The 23,567-nt window shown below is 32.3% G+C and overlaps 1 protein-coding gene across 2 annotated transcripts; it reads left to right on the top strand.

The window, feature by feature from the left end:
- The first annotated feature begins 8,475 nt into the window (after positions 1-8,475).
- LOC106673215 lies at positions 8,476-14,004 on the top strand. Of its 2 annotated transcripts, none has more exons than XM_014405243.2 (5): positions 8,476-8,583; positions 11,121-11,303; positions 11,381-11,543; positions 11,628-11,791; positions 13,219-13,477. In XM_014405243.2, the coding sequence occupies exons 1-4, from the start codon at positions 8,535-8,537 to the stop codon at positions 11,785-11,787; spliced, it is 555 nt and encodes a 184-aa protein (XP_014260729.1). In that variant the 5' UTR covers positions 8,476-8,534; the 3' UTR covers positions 11,788-11,791; positions 13,219-13,477. The 2 variants fall into 2 exon arrangements, with proteins under 2 accessions (XP_014260729.1, XP_014260726.1); XM_014405240.2 differs by having other exon boundaries at positions 8,477-8,583; positions 11,628-11,783; positions 13,219-14,004.
- The last annotated feature ends 9,563 nt before the right edge of the window (positions 14,005-23,567 follow it).

Here is a 23,567-nt window from a genome sequence, read left to right as displayed (position 1 = left end):
CAAATTAATCTTTTTAATTTAAAATTAGCCTTTTATTACCAACAAATTAACTATTTTGAATTCATATTAACCTTTTTTTTACCATAAAATGAAGTCTTTTTCTATTCCATATAGACGTTTTTGCCTTCAAATTTACGCTTTTTAATTTTATACTAACCTTTTTTGAACATTACAATGAACACTTTTTAATTTCATATAAACCTTTATTACCATCAAATGAAATTTTTTTAAATCCGTATAGACAGTTTTACCTTCAAATTAATCTTTTTAATTTCAAATTAACCCATTTTAATTTCATACTAGCCTTTATGAACATATATATGAACCCTTTTCAATTTCATATTAAACTTTTGCCATAAAATGACGTCATTTTAATTCCATATCGACTTTTTTACCTTCACGTTAACCCTTTTTAATTTCATGCTAACCTTTTTTAAAATGAACACTTCATTTCATATAACCTTTTTTGAACATTAAAGTGAACACTTTTTAATTTCATATAAACTTTTTTTTTACCATATAATGAAGTCCTTTTATTGGGTTGTCCGGAAAATAATGCAGGATTTTGGTATTAAACAAAAAAAAAAAGAAACTAGTTACTTTAAAGCAATGTTCTTTAATCAAAATAATTTCCCATACTCTCAATACATTTCTCCCAACGTGTTGGTAACTTATTAATTCCGTCTGAGTAGAATTCAGAATTTTTAGAATTGATAAAGTCAATAAATGCATTTTCCAGTTCCGTTTGATTTTTGAATATTATGTGTTGTAAGTAGTGGTCCAGGTGTCTAAAAAAATGGTAGTCAGTAGGCGAGAGGTCCGGAGAGTAGGGTGGGTGAGGCAAAGTTTCATAGCCAAGCTCCAATAATTTTTGTGACGTTACACGTGACACATGTGGTCGAGCGTTGTCATGCAACAAAATGGGCCCTTTCCGATTGACCAAAGAGGGCTTCATTACTGCCAATTTCTGATGCATGGTATTAATTTGGTTACAGTATGATTCAGCATTGATGGTTTCGCCAGGATTTAAGAAGCTGTAGTGTATTAAACCAAATGAAGCCCACCATACCGTAACCATTACCTTTTTTTGATGAGTTGGGGGCTTTGGAAAATGTATTGGAGCTTCTCCTTTGTCGAGCCACTGTCCAGAACGTCTAGTGTTATCGTAGAGAATCCACTTTTCGTCACATGTAACAATTCTGGCCAGAAATGGGTCATTTTTGTTTCGACAAAGAAGTGATGCACAAACATCAAAGCGCTGATTTTTTTGGCGATCGTTTAATGAGTGTGGAACCCAATTTTCGAGTTTTTTCACTTTTCCAATCGCCTTGAGGTGGTCAGCGACGGTCGTTTTACTGACTTTGAGTTGCTCTGCACCCACCACTGATACCAATAATTCCATATAGACCGTTTTACCTTCAAATTAATCTCTTTTTAACCTTCAAATGAAGCCTTTTTAATTTCATATTAAACGTTTTTTACTTCAAATTAACACCTTTTAATTTCACACTTTTTATTTCAAATTAACAATTTTAAAATATTAAACTTCAAATTTATCTTTTTAAATTTCAATTTAACCTTTTTACTTTGAAATTAACCCTTTTTGTAAGGCATTAAATTTTTTTGGAGATGATAGGGAACACGACTAGGTAAAATAAATTTTCTATATTTATATTTGCAAATTAAACATTAAGAAAATATATAAAATCGGTAGGTTTTTTGAAGAACAAAATTTTGTTGTTGAAGAAAAACTACATGTGATTATTCAGTTTGTAAAAGAAAAACACCAATGCGATATAGAATATAAAATGTTTTTTTATGTTCTTATAATTATAAAATACTGCCTAAAAATTAATTACAATTAAAATTAAAGGTTATATAAAATTAGATATTACAAAAAAGTTCTTCAAATAATTTGAGATTTGTTTTGAATATAAAATAATTATTTTATAGGCCAAATTTTAACAATCCTGAGATACTTTGTTTTTATATTTAATTTTATATCATTTTTAATTATAATTAATTTTCATGTGGCATTCTGTATGCGAACTAGTTTTGTAGTTTCGTATTTGTTTGTATACATATATTGCTCTAATTATTTCGCTATTTCAAAGAATGGTTTAATTTGAAATAAGAAAAGTAATAATAAATAATTGATAAGTAATAATAAATAAAAATATTTGAAGTTAAAAAGGGTTAATTTGAGGGAAAAATCTTGCAGATCCTCCTCTGGCAGGTTTGTTTGCTTTTTAATTACGTAAAATTTCCTTGTGCTCTGGCAAGATTTTGTCAGGTTGTGTTTTCCCATATTTTGGACACATTCGCCGGCTATTCCTGTGTGATTCTTATAAGGATATTTGTTGTTGTCAATGCGACCTCTTAAGATTTTCTACGCCGCAAGCATGGTGAGCATTCAGCCCATGTACTTACCTAATGAGCTAAAAAAAAGTTAACAAAGTGAATTATGTTGAAATATTGGTTAGTTTTCTTTCGGTGGCCTCTTCTTGCCTTGCAGTATTCGTATCCAAGTACTTAAGATATTACGTTGGAATTCTGGCACTTTTACATTACCATATTGTACAACTACTGGTCGGAATCTTGCCGCAGTTCAATTAACTTCGCAATTGAAAATACCAGCCTCCCTGGAGTCGAGCATAGTGTGGGATGATGTCACGGTGAGATAATCCGGGGTTAATATAAGAAAAAAACCTGTTATGGGTCGGCCAGAGTAGAGTGTAACGCCTTTCCGAAGCACGTTTCGTTCTTGAATTGCCGATGAAGCGAAATTCTCAAGCCTCGAGTCAACGCCCTTAGAATTCCTTCTTTCCAGTCGAACGCGTTCTTCAAGTCTATGAGAATTCGTTTAATTGTTTTATAATTACAGCTTCGACCTATGGACTTGAGCTTTACGATCGTGGCTCGTTTTGTGGCCGACACCGGCGGATATAAACTAAAACTGCTGAGACAGACGTCTGATTTATAGTTTTTCACCTTTTAACGATAAACTTTGTTACAACCACAGGAAGTTTTTACACTTTTTTTTCCCTCTGACGACATTGTTAATTAAAATAACACAACATGTTACAATGTACAGGAAATATTATTGCCGGATGTGCTTTGACTGCTAATTGGACAAAACCAGAAGAGAAGTGATCCAACTACAAGCGTTTTGTAGAATTGTTAAATAGCTTTTGTACAGAACGCACGAACAGCACACATTCCTAGGTATATTTCTAGTTATGTATCGTCGAAAGGTCTGACCGACGGACTCAAAATTATCGGTAACGACCAAATTACAGGTTCATCACCCCGCAGACAACAAGGAAAAATCTCAGTTTGTAAAAGTGTTTCTCAACCTTTCAAAGCAACAATAAAATCCTTCTTAGACAGACGGGCTTTTGTCTCTCGCATTTTTATTACTTTTACCTTAACGTTTGACCCTTCCGTGCGTGATTAAAATAAATAATAATCTAAGTTTGACAGGACAGAAAAGAGCTCTTTGGTTGAGTGGCCACCAAGGCGTTTTTAACTTTCACGTCAATAAATGCCTTCATAATGAGGAAAAATTACTCATTTCCTATACTAGTTAGCCTAATTGGTTCTACAAGTCTGTGGAGTACACGATGATACTCCATTACAAGCCGTATTCACACTCAACCAATCACGCAAATAAATACATTCACACGAGTAGTCACCAGGGTTTTGATAACACGCCAGTGACTACCCCTCTATTTCAACTAAATAACCAAGACTAAAGTGTATTTTTGAATACTCAATATTCCACCCCGAACGTGTCCATCCATATTTAACCACTCACGCAAATAAATACAATTACATGGCTAGTCACCAGAGTTTATAAAATCACGCTAGTGACTACCCCCACTATACATTACAAACATACAAAAACTAAATAAGTTAGACTATTTTGATGTATTTCAGTTTTCCATATTCCACCTCAGACCGTGTCCATACACATTTAACCATTCACGCTAATCAATAGTTTCACACCATCGATTTTGATATCACGCCGGTGTCTACTCCCTCTTACACTTTAAATATATAAAAAACTAAATAACCTTTACTACTTGGGTGTGCTGAGTACTCGATATTCCACCTTAGAACGTGTCCTCATTTAACCACACACGCAAATAAATACATTCGCACAGTCACACAATTCATTCATACACTCAAAAGGTTTTTTTTTTTACTATTACGTAAGTACCCCCTTATCACTATGTAAATTTACAATACTGAAAACCTAGGCTACTTTGTATTTGATATTCCATCTTAGATCGTGTCCATCCACACTTAGTCACTCAAGCTAATAAATACATTCACTGAATCGAGTAGACACCAGAGCTTATGAAATCAGGCCAATGACTAATATTAAACGAAAAATATATAAAAAAACTAAATAACCTGCACTCCTTGGGTGTGCTGAGTTCTCGATATTCCACCTTAGAACGTGTCCTCATTTAACCACACACTTAAATAAATACATTCACCCGATTCGGCAGTCAAAAGGGTTTTTTACTATTACGTCAGTGATTACCCCCTTATTACTATGCAAATATACAAAACTAAAAAACCTAGGCTACCTTGGTATTTTTGAATACTCGATATTCCACCTTAGATCGTGTCCATCCACACTTATGCTAATAGATACATTCACTGAATCGGGTAGTCACGCCAGTAACTAATATTAAACGACAAATATATAAAAACTAATTAACCTACTCTACTTTGGTGTATCAGAGTACTCAGTATTCCACCCTTGAACTTTTCTATCCATATTTATCCACTCACGCAAATAAATACATTCAAAATTAATAAATAACATTAAAACTACTCAAATTGGAAAAATTAGCAAGTAAATATTTACAATTGGACAAGAGAATAAAAAATGTAGCCGCTCTAATATCATTCGAGAAACGTTTTAACTTTATGCTTTGCATAAAACTGGAATTTTAGAAAAAATACTAGTTATATGTTATAATTGAAATTGTTCGGACCCCACTTGCAAATATATATACTTAGAAAGGCGGGATACGCGTAGTCGGACGGTGCTTCATGCGTGCCGTTTTCAAGGTTTCACCAACTTCGTTTTGGTCAGTTATTAAATAAATGAACTTGCCCGGTTGAACCGTCGAACCTTTTGTACACATGCGCGCAAGCATAAACTGGTACAATTCCATCCCTTAAATCTACATTTACAGATGTCACAATGGAAATTATTCAACTCGGGAGAACTTTAAAACAAACATATTATTAAAGCAAAAGGTGGGTGCTTAATCTTAATTAAGATACCTGGATAGAGGAGGAATCACAGTAATTTATGCTATTCACAATTGGAATTAACTGTGAATAGATAAAGTCGCCACTCAGTTGTGACAATCCTAGATCCCCCACTGAAAATTGGTGATTATAATGGGCCAACGTAAAAGTTTAACGAGACGTCTCTCGATAACCAATCAATTTTTCTATTTCACAGATTCACCCTGAATGTGAAATTTAATGTTTAAAAGTGACATAATATACAGGGTGTATCAATTTCCGTATTACACCCATTTAATTGGGAAACGGCAAACTTAAGCAAAAAAAATGGTCTTATACAAGCCCCCAGTTAATTTTGGCTAGGAACGCGTGGTGGTAACAGACAACATAACTTTCTGATCTAGCTGGGAAATGGAACACTAACTTTGTTATTTTAAATGAGAATCCAATATTTTTATTGCACAATTCGAGTTTAGAGCTTATTTTATGCTTCTTTCACTGTATGGAAAAATTTTGATAGGATCAACCATTTCTGAATTATGCCTGACTTAACTATTTTTATTATAAAATTAATATTCCCCTCTTCAAATCAATCCGTATCCGCAGACTGAAAATTAACCCTTTCCCCCCTGCCTAATTAACTTTTTTTAATGTCAAATTAACTTTTTTCATGTCAAATTAACCTTCCCCCCATTGTCAAATCCACTCTTTTCCGCCGACCACAAGCTAACCCTTTTTAACATGAAATTAACCTCCCCCCTCCGTCAAATCAACTCTTTTCCGTCGACCACAAATTAACCATTTTTAACTTCAAAATAAACCCTTTCCCCCTGCAAAATTAACCTTCCCCCCACTGTCAAATCCACCCTTTTCCGCCGACCACAAGTTAACTTAACATCAAAGCAACCTTCCCCCGTCAAATCAACTCTTTTCCGCCGACCACAAATTAACCATTTTTAACTTCAAATAAACCCTTTCCCCCCTGCCAAATTAATTTTTTCATATTAAATTAACCTTCCCCCCCCTCCATTGTCAAATCAACCCTTTTCCGCCGACCACAAATTAACTTTCTCCCGTCAAATCGTCTCTTTTCCGACGACCTCAAATTGACCATTTTTAACATCAAATTAACTTTCCCCCGTCAAGTCAACCGTTTTCGGACGACCACAAATTATCCCTTTCCCCCTGCCAAATTAACCTTCCCCCCATTGTCAAATCCAACCTTTTCCACCGACCACAAGTTAACCTTTTTTAACATCAAATTAACCTTTCCCCGTCAAGTCAACCATTTTCCGACAACTATAAATTATCCCTTTCCCTTTGCCAAATTAAATTTTTTAATGTCAAATTAACCATCCCCACATCAAATCAACCATTTTCCGCCGGCGACAAATTAACCCTTTTTTAACTTCAATTGACCGTTTTCTCCGACGTATTAACCCTTTCCCCTGCCAAAGTAACCTTTTTTTAATATCAAATTAAACTTCTCTATCAAATCAACCCTTTTCCGCCGACCACAAATTAACCCTTTTCCCCGTCGTCAACCTTTCTTTATATTTACATTTTTTATATTTAATTTAAATAATTTACTATTTTAATCGTCATTAATTTTCACATTGTCTTTTAAGAGCCCAGTTGTTTCATATTTAAACTTTTATTTGAAATACAGAAATTTTAATTTACGTTCTTACATTTCTACCATCTCCTAGGTTTTTACGATGTTTTATCAATGGATTAATTTGATAATAAAAAGGGCTAACTTGAAGGTAATAATGTTTTAATGGTTCTAGTGCTTATGATACTCACTAGGTGAGCGAAAGGCGGCATCCATAATTTTAAAAAACTACTGGAACAAAGGTTTCTGAATTTACCTAAACAATCTATGAAGGTAAAAAGGTTAATTTGACAAAAAAGCTATATTATCACAATTCAGGCGTAAATAGTTCAAAACGTCTACGAATTATTAAATGAAAAATAAACTGGCCAAAAGTTATGATTTTTTTCTCCAAATTGAATCAAGAAGCAAACGATTTCCATTTTTTAATTAATAATTTCAATGGAAGACTCCCAGAATGTCTTATAACAATGCACATACTATTGGGTTGTCCGGAAAATAATGCAGGATTTTGGTATTAAACAAAAAAAAAGAAACTAGTTTCTTTAAAGCAATGTTCTTTAATCAAAATAATTTCCCATACTCTCAATACATTTCTCCCAACGTGTTGGTAACTTATTAATTCCGTCTGAGTAGAATTCNAATGAGTAATCCTGTAAACGTAAACAGAATATTTTATATAGATTTTTTTTAATGAAAACTTAAAATCCTGCATTATTTTCCGGACAACCCGATAATAGGATTCTTCATAGGGTCGTCGGTGGCCGCAAGGTTTAGTCTTTGACACGGCGCTCATCACTGTAAGGGAAAGGTCCCGGGTTCGAATCCAGCGGCCCTGCATTCGAAACCGACATAATTACAAATGGGCTTTTTTTTTTCAAAAACATCGGCACCCTGAGGGTTTATAAGACCACTGCTGTTGCGAACCCCCGTAAAAACAAGTATTCTTCAATACACCTACTTTATTACATAATAAATAAGTTTTGTTCTTCTTTTAATTTTGCTTCGATTAAAATGAATTTGCCAGTTTTGCATCAAGCAATCTCTATCCATTGTCAAACAATTCTGTCTTCCTCAAAATGAAGTTCAATTCTTAATATTTAGTAACGAGTAGTGCATTTGGTAGTAGTCGTTTGGCCGATACTTATCCACCACGCTTCTGAACGGAGTAAACTTGTTTATAATATAGTTCTAAGTCGACCGCCTTTAATTCCAGTGCAAACTTACTCTTTTGACTGAAACAATTTTCGAGGGAATTGCCTTCTCCCTCGGTCTTTTCCTTCCTGATTACAGATGCCCGGAGGCGATTCGTGTTGGTCTTCCAGATTCCAGGTTTGCTCCGAGGATTAAAGTGATTTTTCACTCCTTCTTTATAGGGGAAAAAAACATCAAAAGCGATGCGATTTTTTTTTTGTTCTAGTACTGGAGGACGATTCTAATTTTTAAAGGCGTTTTGAGGAGAGAAGCCACTTTGACCGAGACCTCAGGTGTATCTGTGTGTGTGCTTTAAAATGCATACACCAACCGGCACCACGGCTAGTGGGAGAGTAGTGGGGCTAGAATACAGAAAAGGGGAAGAGGTACCCACCTGAAGTTCAGTTAAGTTTCAAGTCCTGTTTTGTTCGTCTCCGGTTGAAGAACAATAATGATTCTTCAGGTCTTTGCTCTCGGATTCGCCTTCGCCGCTGTCGCAGGTGAGCTTCTCTTCTACTCTTCTACCCTTTTGATTTGTTTTTTACCAATCGGTCGCTTTTTTTTATTATTATTTTTTTTATTCTGTATTTATTCAATTCTGTTGTTTTTCAAACGATGCCTGTAATATTTGTCAAATCGAACAGCATCTCATAAGCTTCATGGCAGATATTTTTTTGTTTAATTTATAGCTAATATAACAATTTTCAAACCAAGAAAAACCGTGATATTTGACAGAATTGGAGATTTTCTCCTGGTCCGTTCAAAATTTTCGATATTGTAATGAATCTCATAGATTTTAAATGTTTCAACAGTCTCAATAAAGGGGTGAATGTCGATTTTTTTTTGTCAATTTATTGTTAAAAAAATTAGAAAATTTCAATGTTTCTAAAAATCAGCTTATTGCTCAAATTTCCTTATGTTTTTTAACCAAAGGCACAAAGCCTTAACTCTTTTCCCATGGGTAAAGAAAACAACAAAGAGCTAAAAATGACAATAGAATTTTCATAGGCAAAAAATTGAAGCTTTTATGTCGATATTTATTTTCGAAAGGCAAGGAAAAATTTTCGAAAAAGTTTTGGCTGCTTTGTTTTCCCACTTTGGAATCGATGAATCTGCAGTTTCATTTTTTTTGTATTTTCTTCCGTCGAAAATGTATTGGTAGTTAAAAGTTAATTAACCATTTTTTAAATTTCAAATTGATCCTTTTGATTTTCAAATTAATTAAGATGGTATGAAAACAATATAACCGTGTAAAGTAAAATTCCTGTTTTTGAAATTTGTTTAATATAAAATAATTGGTACTTAGGGATCTTAAAAGTCCAAATGAAAATTAATTACAATAAAAAACACTTGAAATTAAGTATAAAAATAAATTCTTCTTCTTTTAACTTTAAAAAAATATAAAATGGTTTCTTATACAAATTTAAAATTACAAATTAAAAACAAATTCTTCTTTTACCGATTTGAGAATTTTAAAAAAATGTAAAGTTGGTTCTTCCTAAAATACGACTTAAACATTAATTGCTCTTAAAATTATAAGTATAAAAAACAAATGATTCTATTAATTCGAGACTTTTTTTTAAATACAAACAAAATTATTTTATAGACCAATTATTTCATATTTAAAAAAAACTCGAATTACTAGAAAAAACATTAGTTTTTATATTTAATTTTGATTTTAAAAAGGTTACTTTGAAGTTAAACAATTAATTTTAAAATGAAAAATAGTTAATTTGATGCAAAAAATGGGTTATTTTGAAATTAAAAAGATATAATTTGACGGAAAAACTAAAATGCATTTTTTAACATTTTTGGCCAGGATAATATATTCCAGTTTATAATCCTTTATTTTATTATTTCATTCTAAATTAAGTTTAAATTTTAATCGTCATTAATTTTTATGTGATCTTTTAAGAGGCTAATTATTTTATATTTAACAAAAAAATCGCAAATACACAGGAATTTAACTTTAAAAGGTTTATATTTCATTCCATGTTTATTAATGCTTTAAAAAAGGGTTAATTTGACATTACAAAAGATTAATTTGAGGGGAAAATGCTACATTAGAAGAAATTTGCATGCATCGATCCTGGTCAACAGGATTTTTAATTTTTCAGTTTTAATTTTTTAAATTCTTTTGTCATTTACTTTTGCCTGCGATTGGTTATGATTTATATATTAGTTCTCGTTTCTTTATGCTATGAATAATTGATTTTTTATTGAATTAATATAAAATTTCTTCCGTCAGCCAAAACCCTTGTTGAGGACAGGTTGTGAATAAAAAATTAACCTTTTTTTTATTTCAAATTGAATTTTTTAAACTTCAAAGTAACCTTTGAAAAATTAAAATTAAATACAAAAACAAATTATTTTTTAAAATTAAATAGTAAATAATTGGTGAATGATTTTTTTTAATTTAAAAAAATTCTCATTTGTTTTTATATTTAATTTTATCTAACTTTTAATCTTCACTGTAATTGATTTTCATTTCGTACTTTAGATAAGAATTAACTTTGTATTCTTTTTTAATTCTCAAATTGAAAGAAGAAGAATTTGTCTTTGTATTTAATTTTAATTAATGTGGTATTTTCTGTAAGAAACCATTTTATATTTTTCTGAAACGTCTCAACTTGAAAAAAAGGGATATCTAGACTTCCAAATGTTTCATCAAAAAATGTTCTTACATAATATATAGTTTATTCATTTATTGGATGTCCATGGCATCTCTTTTTAGTAGTATTTTGTTAATGTTATTAATAATAATAAAAAAGAGTATAAATAAAAACAGTACAATAAATATATTATTATTATAAAAAAAAGGCTTCCTGTTGCTCACCAATAAATAAGTAAATAAGATGCACATAACCGAGAAATAGTGTTTATTAATAATTTATTATTATTGATTTCATGTTTATTATTTATTTAGACCTGCTATTTTTATTCGTTTTTTAATTAAAACACTTCGGTCATAAGAAAAGTCACAGATTTTCTTCACCTGGCATCTTCCTTGTATTATTTTGTTTCTGTTTTTCCCCAGGCCAAAGGATTACAACAATACAATTAGATGGAGTGCAATATTTTATAAGTAGAATGAACCCTTACTCTCCCGAGTTGAATTATTTCCTCGCTTACCAATATTGTCGATCGATCGGTCTTCAGCTAGCATCTTTTGAAACTAAGGAGAAATCAGATTCCATCATGCAGTACCTCAACAATGCCGGTGAGTGAAACGTTTTCTTCAAATGTTTTCTTCTTCTTCTTCGGGCATTCGAATAAAGATTTAACTTTTGCTTTCAGGATACAACAAATACGATTTTTGGACGTCTGGCAATAGGCTCGGCACTGACATGCTTATCTGGTTGAGCACGGGTCTGCCTTTCAACGCTACGTTTGATTATATGAAAAAGAAACCCGGAGACGACATGCCAGTAGCGAGGCAGCTGGGCGCCGTCGAACAAAGGTAAAATTAATAACCAGACAAGTTTCTCCAGTCGGTTTTAATACCGATAAAACTAATAAAAAATTGAATTGTACGATTTTTCAGGAAGGACAGCGGATCGGCGAACGGTTGCGTTACCCTCGCCGCGCCCGAATTGCAATGGGACACCGACGACTGCACGAAAATAAAGGATTTCATTTGCGAACAGACGAGGTGCTACTACTACAACTACGGCTCTATTCCTGTCTCCTCGGCTCAGGGGTAAGCAGGTGAGAATTACAAAAAAATATCGAGGAGCTCATGAAAAATATAAGCATTAGTGAGCTTTTAACGGTCAACGGTTGTTGCGGTCATCCCGGTCCGCCTAGTCTCGCTAAGACTCACCACTAAAGCCACTTAATGGCGAAACACGCCAGATCACGCAGGCTGGGATGGCATCAGGAACGATCGACATACAGCGACTCTTAAATCCCACTAACTTCTTTTTCTGTTTCTCCAGCCAAGTTTTGACAATGAATCGCAGGGTCTCGTAAATTATGGATAAAATAACGCAAATACACGTCCCCAGAGTCCTCGATATTCCTCAATGTAATTAGGGATAAGCCCCCGCTAATAAATTATATTCAGATCACTCCAGAGTACAGGTTATTACTCGGTGTAATTGGGAATAATTCCCTCCATTCACACTAATATTCATACTACCCCAGAGTACTCGATATTTCTAGGTTTAATTGGGATTATTGCCTCCATTCCCGTTAATAAATACATTCACACTACACCAGAGTAATTGTTATTTTTCTGGGTGATTGACGATATTCCTTTCCATCATAATAAATACATGCATACTTTCATTATATTTTTTGTTTCATATTCCTCAGGATGATTACGGATGATCCCATTCATTCGCGCTAATTAATACGTTCATAAACTAGACTTGGTTCGCACTACCCCAGATACTTGATATTCCGCAGGGTAATTGAGGATAATTCCCTAAATTCGCTCTAATAAATACCCGAGGAATAACGATTACTTGTATATTTATTATTATTTATTATTAGCGTGAAATGAGAGGAGCATCTCAAATTATCTCGAGAAATATCGATTACTCTGGGGTAGGGTGAACAAAGTTTGATGTATGAATGTATTTATTAGCGCGAATAGAGAGGCTTAACGCTAATTACACCGAGGAATATCGACTTCGCTGTGGGTAGTGTGAATGAATTTGTGAATGTATTTATCAGTGGGATTGAAGGGAACATCTTCATTCACCAAACTTCGTTCACACAATCACAGAGAACTCGATATACCTCGGAGTAATTAGGGATGTTCCTCTCCATTCACGCTATTAAATACATTTTTTCCAATAAATAATACATATCACCTGCATAAAGATAAATCTGCAAATGCAGTTAAAAATATTTAGGGCCTTGACCAACTTATTACATTGTGCTCGGACTGGGAAAAGGGTTATTTCTAACACTACCGAAATTTTATTAACATCCTTATTTTAAAAAATTTAGTCAAATTAAATTTAATTGTTTCATATATAAACTGTGACCTAAAAACAATCATTTCTATTAATATATTTAAATTATAACATAATGATGTCATCATAAGTATCACATATCACGTAAAAACGAATATCATTTGATTTTCTATTTTTGAGGGAACATTTCCAACAAAAGTTATTTTTTAGGACTATTAAAGGAAAACCGAGCACTCCACCTTTACGGCCGATGGAGGATACTCCGACGTCCGAAACAACAGCGGACAGCACCTATTCTTCAACTTCATCTTCTTCCACTCAGTCTTCCCAGACGACCTCTTCTTCTTTCACATCGACCACAGTAAACGAGCAGCAGACTACATTTGGATTCAACACAGACAACGATCTCGACTCGACCACCCAGGCCCAAACGTCGTCTCTCTTTAAAGCACGTACTCTCACAAGGACCCAACAGGTGGAAACCGAAGACGCTCCTTCCGAAGAGAGCGTCCCCTGGTCCTGGGCGAGAAACATCATGCTTGAGAAACCTGTACTAAAAAAGACTGCTAATCTGTAAACTGTATTTTGTTGTTAAAAAAAATAAATAAGCCAACAGTTTACTTTTATTATTTAAGAAAATGACTGAGCAGTAAAATAAAAATTTATAATCAAATCCAATTTTTTGAATCTTATTTGTAGCAAATAAATGTGTGAAATATTGATTTATGATAAATCGAAACATATTTTGCTTAATGTTCGTTTGCATGCTTATAGTTAGATATAGAATGTTTAGTTAGTTTTGGCAAAAAAATCAGTCTAGGATACATTTTTTTCTCACGTTTAAATGAATTGTCGTTATTAAGTAATTGCATAAAAAAGCAATTTTTGACTATTTTCTAAGAAAGATTGAACAGTTCCATTGTAACATGTATTTAAAAAATCTATTATATCCCAAATGTAAGACTTAGAAACGAAATAAAACGACTTATCAAATCATTTTAGCAATAAACATTCCTCCTAATCTCCTATTTTCATATTTTTTTAGTGTGTTGTTCCTTGGTCGACATAACCACCATTGAAGATGACGATAAGCCGACCATAATAATCGAAAACAACGAAGGCGTTCGGTACGAAAATAAGGGTAGTCGACAATATCCCTAGGTCCTGAAAGCCTTCTGGAAAATTTAAATTGTCTAAAAATAACCCAACCTGTAATAGAGATGATACAGAGTCAAATAAACAGCTCTTAATTTAAAAAAGCAGTCCAAAATGTTACCTTTAAATTAGCTAATTCCAAAAATATAAAACGAAAATTGAAACTATCTGTACGTTCAATCTAGCATCTTTTTTTTCTATTTTCTCCCGATTGCAAATCCGAAACGGGCGACGACGGAACTGAGAAACTGGCCTATTGCATGAAAAACCTTTTTTGTAATTAAGATATTTCTGTTTAAAGGGTGTATGATTGGTTGCGGAGATGCTGCTTTACAGTTTGTGATGAACTTCCCATTTTAATTCGAAACAAGCTGTTGTCAATAAGAGTCTTTTACCGACAACAGAGGATTTATGCTGCTTTTGTTAATCAAATTCATCATTTTGCAAACTGAATTAATATTTTTTTAAAATAATTCCATCCTTTTACAAAAGAATTTCTCTCTTTCGAAAATTACATCACTCTTTTGCAAATCAATTTTGCACTTTTATTAATCAAATTCATCATTTTGCAAATTGAATTCACATTTTTTTTTAAGTAATTCCAGCCTTTTGCAAAAGAATTTCTTTCTTTTTGGCATTACATTCACTCTTTTTCAAATCAATTTTGCACTTTTGTTAATCAAATTCATCCTTCTGCAAATTGAATTCACACTTTTGTAAATAATTCCACCCTTTTGCAAATCAAATTCTCCCTTATGTAAATTAAATTCATTCTTTTGCAACTCGATTCCAGCCTTTTGCAAAACAAATTCACCCTTTTGCAAATCAATTTCACACTTTTGCAAATTTAACTCACTCTTTTGAAAATCAAATTCACGTTTTTGCAAATCAATTCTACTCTTTTACAGTTCAAGTTCATACTTTGGCAAATGAATTCCACTTTTTCAAAAAACCATTTCCCATTTTTGATAAACAAATTCATCCTTTTGCAAATCAATTCCACCCTTTTGCAAATTAAATTCACTCTTTTCCAGATCAAATTCACATTTTTGAACATCAATTTCACACTTTTCCTAATTAAATTCACCCTTCTGCAAATCAATTTCACACTTTTGCAAATTTAACTCACTCTTTTGAAAATCAAATTCACCTTTCTGAACATCGATCTCACAATTTTGCTAATCAAATTCACCCTTTTACAAATCAAATTCACCCTTATGCAATTTAAATTCCCTATTTTGCTAATCAAATTCACCCTTTTATTTACACACAATTTAAGTTCATTCATTTGCAAATCAATTCTTCACTTTTACAATGTAAGCTCATTCTTTTGCTAATCAAATTCACGCTTTTGCAAATCAATTTTGCACTTTTGCTAATCAAATGCATCCATTTTTAAGTCAATTCCACCCTTTTGCAAATTTACTTCACTTTAAATTCACACTTTTGAAAATAATTCCACCCCTTTGCAAATAAATTCCACACTTTTACAATTTAAGCTCATTCTTATGCAAATCAAATTCACGCTTTTGCAAATAATTTCACCTTGTTTCAAATCAATTCCACATTTTTGCAAATCAAATTCACCAATTAGCAAATCGATTCCTTCTTTGTACAAAACAAATTCACCCTTTTCTTAATCAATTTCCCACTTTTGCAAATTTAGTTCACTTTGTGCAAATCAAATTTACGCTTTTGGAAATCAAGGATTTCTACATATACATTATCTTTGGAAAACATCAAATAATGTTAATTAGCTACGAAGACATTTATTACAAATGATCGAATGAAAATTATAAAAAAAATAACCGTATATCCCGTTTCCAAAAATGTCGCTAAACACGCGATTTTCGTTAACTTTATAAAAATAATTTCTACTCGATAATTTTTACTAAATGTCTTACTAATTAACATTACTTGATTTTTTTAAATATAATATATATGTAGACATAGATACAATGTATTCATACCCTATAGATATTACATATGTATTAGAAAGAGCCAATTTAATTTGGAATAGGGTGAATTCGATCAGCAAAACACTTTTTTGATCCACTTTATCCTTGATCATTTAAAAAAATAAAATTATAACAATCGAAGGCCGATAAGTAATTATATAGACTATTCAATAAAAGATAAGTAATACAATAATTACTACTACGAAGACAGAATAGATTGAAACAATGATTTGGTTAAATTGATTACAAATAACAAAGTTAAAAAAAAAAAAAAGGTTCGTTCACGTGGAAATTGGTCGTAGGTTAAACTCAGAACAAGCAGAATATGGGGAAAACACGACCCTTTTGAAAATCTCAAAACCAGGCAAACATGCCAGAGGATCTGAAAGACCAATTATAAACCAAGAATGAGAAGGTCAATAATGGGTCCGCACAAAGCAAAAGGAGAAGTGGACAAACCTCAGAGGTGACAGACACAGAAAATCTATTAAAGAACCCTCGTCTCATACGTGAATACACGTTGCTTCAGCTAAACATAGTAAAAATCAAAAGAACGATAGGGCTATATACCGGCTAATATATGGGAAAACATCTAAACAACATGGAACAATGAGGAGAAGAATCTGCCTTCGAATGCGACAGCTCAATGGAGACATAACTTAGGATATCGAGAAAAAGGACCCCAGCAATGACAATCAGTGTATTTCTACTTCTTAAAATAAGGATTTAGGATCGAACTGACCGAAGGACCAAGGAAAAGTTCAATAAGCCAGGCTGCAATGCTTGGGGAATAAGAAAATTTAATTCATAGAAACATTATATGACAATGGAACCCACCTGGTCGGAAAGAACATAAAAACCTTCGAATCTCTTTGAATAAGAAGTATTTAATTGCCTCCTGCAATCGTCTTTGGTCCTAATATTCTCTTTTGGCCGGCTGGGAAAGCATAATTCGCTTAATGGAAGGGGCGCGTTTTGTTTCCGCCCCGGTCACGGTCGAGAGTGTATTTTATTGTTTGGATTTTTTTGCAATATGGGTTTATGAGGATATTCCAGGGTCATCGATTTACCTGGAAAAGATGGGAGTGGTCCGAGAAGATAATGGCCGGGGCGCCGTCAGTACCGTGGGCCTTTTTCCAGAGGGTCAAGGAGAAAATTGATGATGCTCATCAGGCAACGCGTATAACCCATGTCAGCCGGCCGAAACTTGGACAAGTCGGCAAAAACTTTTACCTCTTTTCCCCCGGTTTACCCATCTCCAAAGATAATTTATGAGTAACGTTATCGTGCAAAATGTGTCTTATTGTCGAGTAAAAAGGTCAAAATTTTTATCGGACAAAGTAAATAAATCCTCGTAATGATTTTTCCTTCGAGTTTATTCAAAACTAAAATTCCTTTTATCACAGAATACACAGGGTTCCGCAAGGCGTTTTCTTCTGAGAACAGTGCAAAAAGAAATTTTTTGGATTCGTTTTGATTATCAAAAATTATTGCTTAAATGAGAAAATGTCAAATTGTCAAATACAGGGTGTCTGAAACATGACATATACTTTTTCTTCTTACAATCAGGAATAACTAGAACCAAATTTTAAATAGTAACCCCATAAAATCCAGCGTAAACATCTGCAATGGTGAAGAGGTGAGCAATAAATGTAAAAAAATATAATATGTTAATTGGACAGTGAAAAACACGGTTGAATTTATTTTTAATGACACCATTTAAGTTAAATTTTTCCTATCAAATTACCCTTTTTAACTTCAAATTAACCTTTTTCAATTTCAAATTAACCCTTTCTTTAAAGCGTTAAAAAAACATAAGAGATTGTATGACATCTAAGCATGTATTCAAATTCCTGTGTAGTTGATTTTTTTTTAAATATAGAATAATTAAAAAACACATGAAAATTACAAGTAAACTTCAAAAATTATATAAAATTAATTATAAAGATTTTTTTAAATTAGAGAATTATTTTAAAATATAAAAAACTTGGCTTCTTAAAACCATGAAAATTATTTGCAAATTAAAATTTAAAAACTTATATAAAATTAAATATTAAAATACAGGATTTTAAACTGAAGTACATGTACTATACAACGCCAAAACCTTTCATTGTTAAAAAAATGTATTAAAAATTTTCGGTCAAAGTAGCCCATTTCAATTTCAAATTAATCCTCTTTTTGCTTCAAATTAGCTATTTTCATTCTCAAATTTACCCTTTTTTTAATTTAACATTGACATTTAAAACATAGAAGAAAGTTAAAAGATAGTTTACGCGTGTAAAGTAAATTTCATGTATATTAGCTATTTCTTTTTTAAATATAAAATGGTGGGTATGTTACAAGATCAATTTCAAATGAACCTTTTTTTTCAACCCTCAAATTAACCATTTTGAATTTCTTATTAACCTTTTTTGACAAACAAATGAAGTCTTTTTAAATTAATATCAACTTTTTACTTTAAAATTAACGTTTTTTAATTTTATATTAATCTTTGTTTACCTTACAATTAAACCGTTTAAATTTCAAATTAACTCTTTCTAATTTCTAATCAAGCATTTTTAAATTCGAATTCACCTTTTTTCATTTCAAACGGTCCCTTTTTAATACTAAATTAACTCTTTTTTAAAACATTGAAACAGCATGTATATTTGTGATTTCTTTTTTAGATATAAAATAGTTGGGATCTTAGAAGATCAATTTCAAATTAAGTGAGGGGAAATTAAATAAATAGCCTTCGCCCCACCTGAGGAAATTCAATCTATCATCCATCGCGTCTGGACAGGATGCACGGCCCTATCGGCCGACCGAAATTAATTCAACGGTTTAACCATTTCCTGGCAGAAGCGGAGATATATCAAAGGTACAAAATTTGCATATACCCAGGCCAGGATGAAGGCTGTTTCGTCCGCTGCACTTTTATATATACTATATATACAGCTTTTTTCCGCCAAATTAACCCTTTCTATAAGCAAGGAAAAAAGATATACACGATGTACATTTTCCCCCATTCAGTTTTTGTACATTCATCAATACATTTAAAGTCTTCCTGTATGTTGCAAGTTGCTTGGATAGGATTCGGATTAGAAGACAATTCAAGCAGTGTATATGTACATTGTATAAAGGATGGAACCTAGAATGCTCCCGTACGAGGCGCCGCGCCGGCCTGTATTGGTCCCAGGAGTTCGCCGATGTATTCTGTCCTCCTTACTGCAGTTTTTATGTTGAATTAGTTTTACAGTTTCTAAGTCGTTCTCTTTTTTTTTTTAATAATTATAATTTTTTTATCATTTTAATGTTAATTAATGTTTACGTGATCTCTACTATTTTATAAATTAAAAAGGGTTAAGATTCACTTTGCCCCGGGCATTGTTTGGACGAGGACCACCCCGGTCGAAGCAGGTCAGCAGTGCATTAGCTTAGCCGAATATCTTGTACATCTATCACAGCACATAGGGTGCGGGGGACCGAGAATATCACTTAAAAAATGTTTATATTTTTTGGAAAAATACAAAGAAATTTCATGTTGAATCGACATAAATAGAAATATAAAGTCGGCTCTAATATAAATACTGCTCGCAAATGAGTTTCTACGTGAATTCTCAAAGCTACCTTCATAATTTTAATAGGAAATAAACAAGTTACGGTTGAGGTGCACGGTCTTACGTGGGAACTTTGAAGAAAGGAATACAATCGGCCGCTTGTTTTTCGAGAGAGTTCAATGAAGGTTTGTAATGAGGCGGTCGAGTAATTCTTCTTTTCTTGGCCATGGGAAAGGACGTGAGGATGAGTGGAGACGGGGTCATCGTCAAGGCACCATCCTTCATCCTGCGACATGTGCGCGTACAGAAAAGTCCTTTTGTAAATTCTTTGCTTTAGATAAAAATTACATTACAAGCACAATTACGTATTATCGTTCCATTTTTACTATCTATCCTCTGTGACCCTGAGTTAAAATTAACATGTTTGCGTTATCCCTCATACTTTTCCTACTTTTGCCCTAAAATATGACCCTACATTTATTTCATTTTAATTAACTATCGCAAATTTAAATTTATAAATTCATTTACGAAAACAACTTGAAAGAACAACTCAAAATGTTTAATATATTTCATCTTGCCATTCATAAAATGTATTGTAATAATCGTCATCCTTTGAATAACTGTTAAAATTTGATCGATTACTGTTGCGATATTTACAAAATATCGATGCATTAAAAGTATGGACGCTATCCTTTCGATATTAATAATGATTAATACATCGATGTATGAAAAATATCGACGTATTAACAATATCGATACTGGAAAAGTATCGACGCCATTCTTTCGATATTAGTATTACTGAACCGATGTTAGAAAAATATGGGATCAATTTTCAAAAATTTCGATATGTCAAAACTATCAGTACATTGAAATTATCGATATATGTACAACCGTCTGCTTTGATTTTCGTAAAGTATCGATATTGGTAAAGCATCGACATAATACCCACCACTCGTTCGGTATTTGTAATTATGATGTATCGATATTAGAAAAATATTGGATTAATTTTCAAAACTTTCGATACATCATAACTACCCATATATTGAAATTATCGATACTTTACAAAAATAGTCTGTATCCATGTTCGAAAAGCGCGTATCGACACTGATGAAGTATTGACGCCATTTTTTTTATCTTAGTAATTATTACAGTATTAATATTAGAAGAATATCGGATCAATTTTCGAAAAATATCGATACATTAAATTTATCGATACATATATTATAGAAATTGTCTGTATCGATATATTAAAAGTATCGATATGTGAAAGGATCTATATAATACAAGTATCGATATAATAGAAGTATTGATAAAATAATAGTAACAATATATTAAAAGTATCAAATAATAAAAATATCGAAACAAAAAAATTTCGGCATGATAAAAGTATCGATATATTAAAAGTACCGATGTATGAAAATTTGTTCAGTGAACATTTAAACCGTGTCAGCCAGTTTTGTCTACAAATCAGCCTCAATCACGAAAGGCATTATTGTGACTCGGTTTAATCAGAGAAGAGGACAAGATAAACCAGAACTCCGACAGATGCGTTCGAGACAATACAGTATCAATGATTTTAAAAAAATATTGTGTCCAATAAACAAAATTATGTAATTAAAACCTTTTATTTTGTTAACTTTCAAAATTCCTCAATTAAATTTTCCATCAGTAAAAAACAAAATAATTATAATAAATTTTAATGCAATTTATAATAGAAATAAAATAAAAATGCTAGCGAAATTAAATACTACAAAATTGGTAATGGATCCCTGTTCATTTTTGAGCACTATATATAAAAGTGTCCATGTAATACTAGTATGAATACAATAAAAATAACCATACAATGGAAGTATCGATGTAATAAAAGTATCAATTTAATGAAGTATCGAAATATTAAAAAAGTATCGATATAATAAAAGTATCAATTTATTATGAGTACTCTGTTGGAATGAATGTAATTTAAGCATGAAAGGAAGGGGTTATTTACCCCGCCCCGAGGAATATCGAGTACTCTGGGGTGAGTGTGTGACGTCTGGAGAGTAAAAGTAAGTTATTAGCGCGAATGGAGTGGGTTCAACCCCGCCCCGAGGAATATCGAGTACTCTGGGGGAGTGAATGTGACCAGACTTCTATGTTTGTGGCGATATATATGTTATGTATTGTATGTTGTGTATCTATTCTTAAATTGACAACCTGAGGTACTAACAAGAGGCTAGCTTTTTAAAATAACGACGTAATATACAAGTAAAAGCAGAGAGTCAGTAACCAGATCGAGATACTCAAATGGCTGCAGTTCAATACAAAATACGCGAGAAAGACAGAAAAGAGAAGGAATACATGCGGAGGAGGATATATATATATATATATAATGAGTATCGATTTAATATAAATATCGATATATTAAAATATCTATATAATAAAATTATCGATATATTACAAAAGTATCGATATATTGCAAAAGTATTGATACATTACAAGTGTGGATATAATAATAATTCCTATATAATAAAAGTATCAATATATTAAAAATGTCCGTATAATCAAATTGTCGATATATTAAAAGTCTTGATACAATAAAAGATGACAATTTCTATATAATAAAAGTATCGATATATTGCAAAAGTATCGACATATTAAAAGTATGAATATAATAACAATTTCTATATAATAAAAGTATCAATATATTAAAAATGTCCGTATAATCAAATTGTCGATACATTAAAAGTCTTGATACAATAAAAGATGACAATTTCTATATAATAAAAGTATCGATGTATTAAAAATATGAGTATTTTCTAAATAATAAAAGTATCAATGTAATAAAAGTATCGATATATTAACAGTATCAATATAATGATAATTTGTATGTAATAAAAGTATTAATATTAAAAAAGTATCAATATAATACCAATTTTTATACGATAAAAGTACGATATATTGGCAATTTCTATATAATAAAAGTATCGATATAATGACAATTTCTACATAATATAAGTATCGATATATTAAAAATATTGATATAATAACATTTTAACTCCCACATGTGGTTCACCCCCCCATTGTATTGTACGAACGTATTTATTAGCGTGAGTGGTTTAGCATGCATGGGTGCGGCTGTGACTGAATATTGAGTAACTCACAGGCCCACCGCTTTAGGTTAGTGATAATACATTTATAGTATGATTGTGGGAAGGGTCGACAGAATCTTGGTTGTAGTAATACTACCGAGATGCTGCGTCCTTTCTAGTATGATCGTATTTATTAACGTGAGAGGTTATGTGTGAATGGACGTGGCTGCGAGGAATATCGAGTACTCTACAAGCCTGTCAAAAAAACTTAGGATTAGTTTTATGGATGAGTGGAATTTGTACATACTGTTTGAATGTATTTATTCGCGAGAATGGAATGAGGTCGGTAGGATTAGAACCATCTTGCCGACCTCCACTTTAGTTGTAATATTAGGAAACTAGGTTTATTAGTATAAATGTGTATTATGAATGTGTGTGTATGCAAATGGTCAAATACTTCAATTTACCACCTGTGGAGGGATACAAAGAGAAATGCAACAAAAACCGTAAGGTCCGATGAGTAGCCAATTAGAATGAAGTTATCAGTAGAAAGTGCAGATTTTTCAAAATGTGAGAAAGATATACGCGTGGTGCCGGCAATGACCGAAAAAAAAACATTTTCTATATGATAAAAGTATCGATATACTAAAAGTAATAAGCATCGATATATGAAAAGTTTTTCAGGGAACATTTAAGCGTGCCAGCTAGTTTTGTCCCCATATCAATTACAATCAGCAGTGACATTTTGGTAACACTGTTTAATCAGAGAAGAGGGCAAGATGAGGCAGAGCACCGATAGATGGGTTCGGGTCAATTCCACCGCTGGCGCTGGTGCATGG

Source organism: Cimex lectularius, unplaced genomic scaffold, assembly GCF_000648675.2.
Source record: "Cimex lectularius strain Harlan isolate CLEC.00 unplaced genomic scaffold, Clec_2.1 scaffold284, whole genome shotgun sequence".
Taxonomy (NCBI): domain Eukaryota; kingdom Metazoa; phylum Arthropoda; class Insecta; order Hemiptera; family Cimicidae; genus Cimex; species Cimex lectularius.
Note: the sequence above shows the minus strand (reverse complement) of the source record. Positions and strands in the feature narration are given on the sequence as shown.

What these genes read in the sequence shown, in the direction of transcription:
- LOC106673215 (XM_014405240.2), top strand. Translation starts at nt 8,535, where the DNA reads ATGATTCTTCAGGTCTTTGCTCTCGGATTCGCCTTCGCCGCTGTCGCA. An exon ending in CGCCTTCGCCGCTGTCGCAG is followed by an intron (nt 8,584 to 11,120) that starts GTGAGCTTCTCT and finishes GTTTTTCCCCAG; the next exon opens with GCCAAAGGATTACAACAATA. An exon ending in GCAGTACCTCAACAATGCCG is followed by an intron (nt 11,304 to 11,380) that starts GTGAGTGAAACG and finishes TTTTGCTTTCAG; the next exon opens with GATACAACAAATACGATTTT.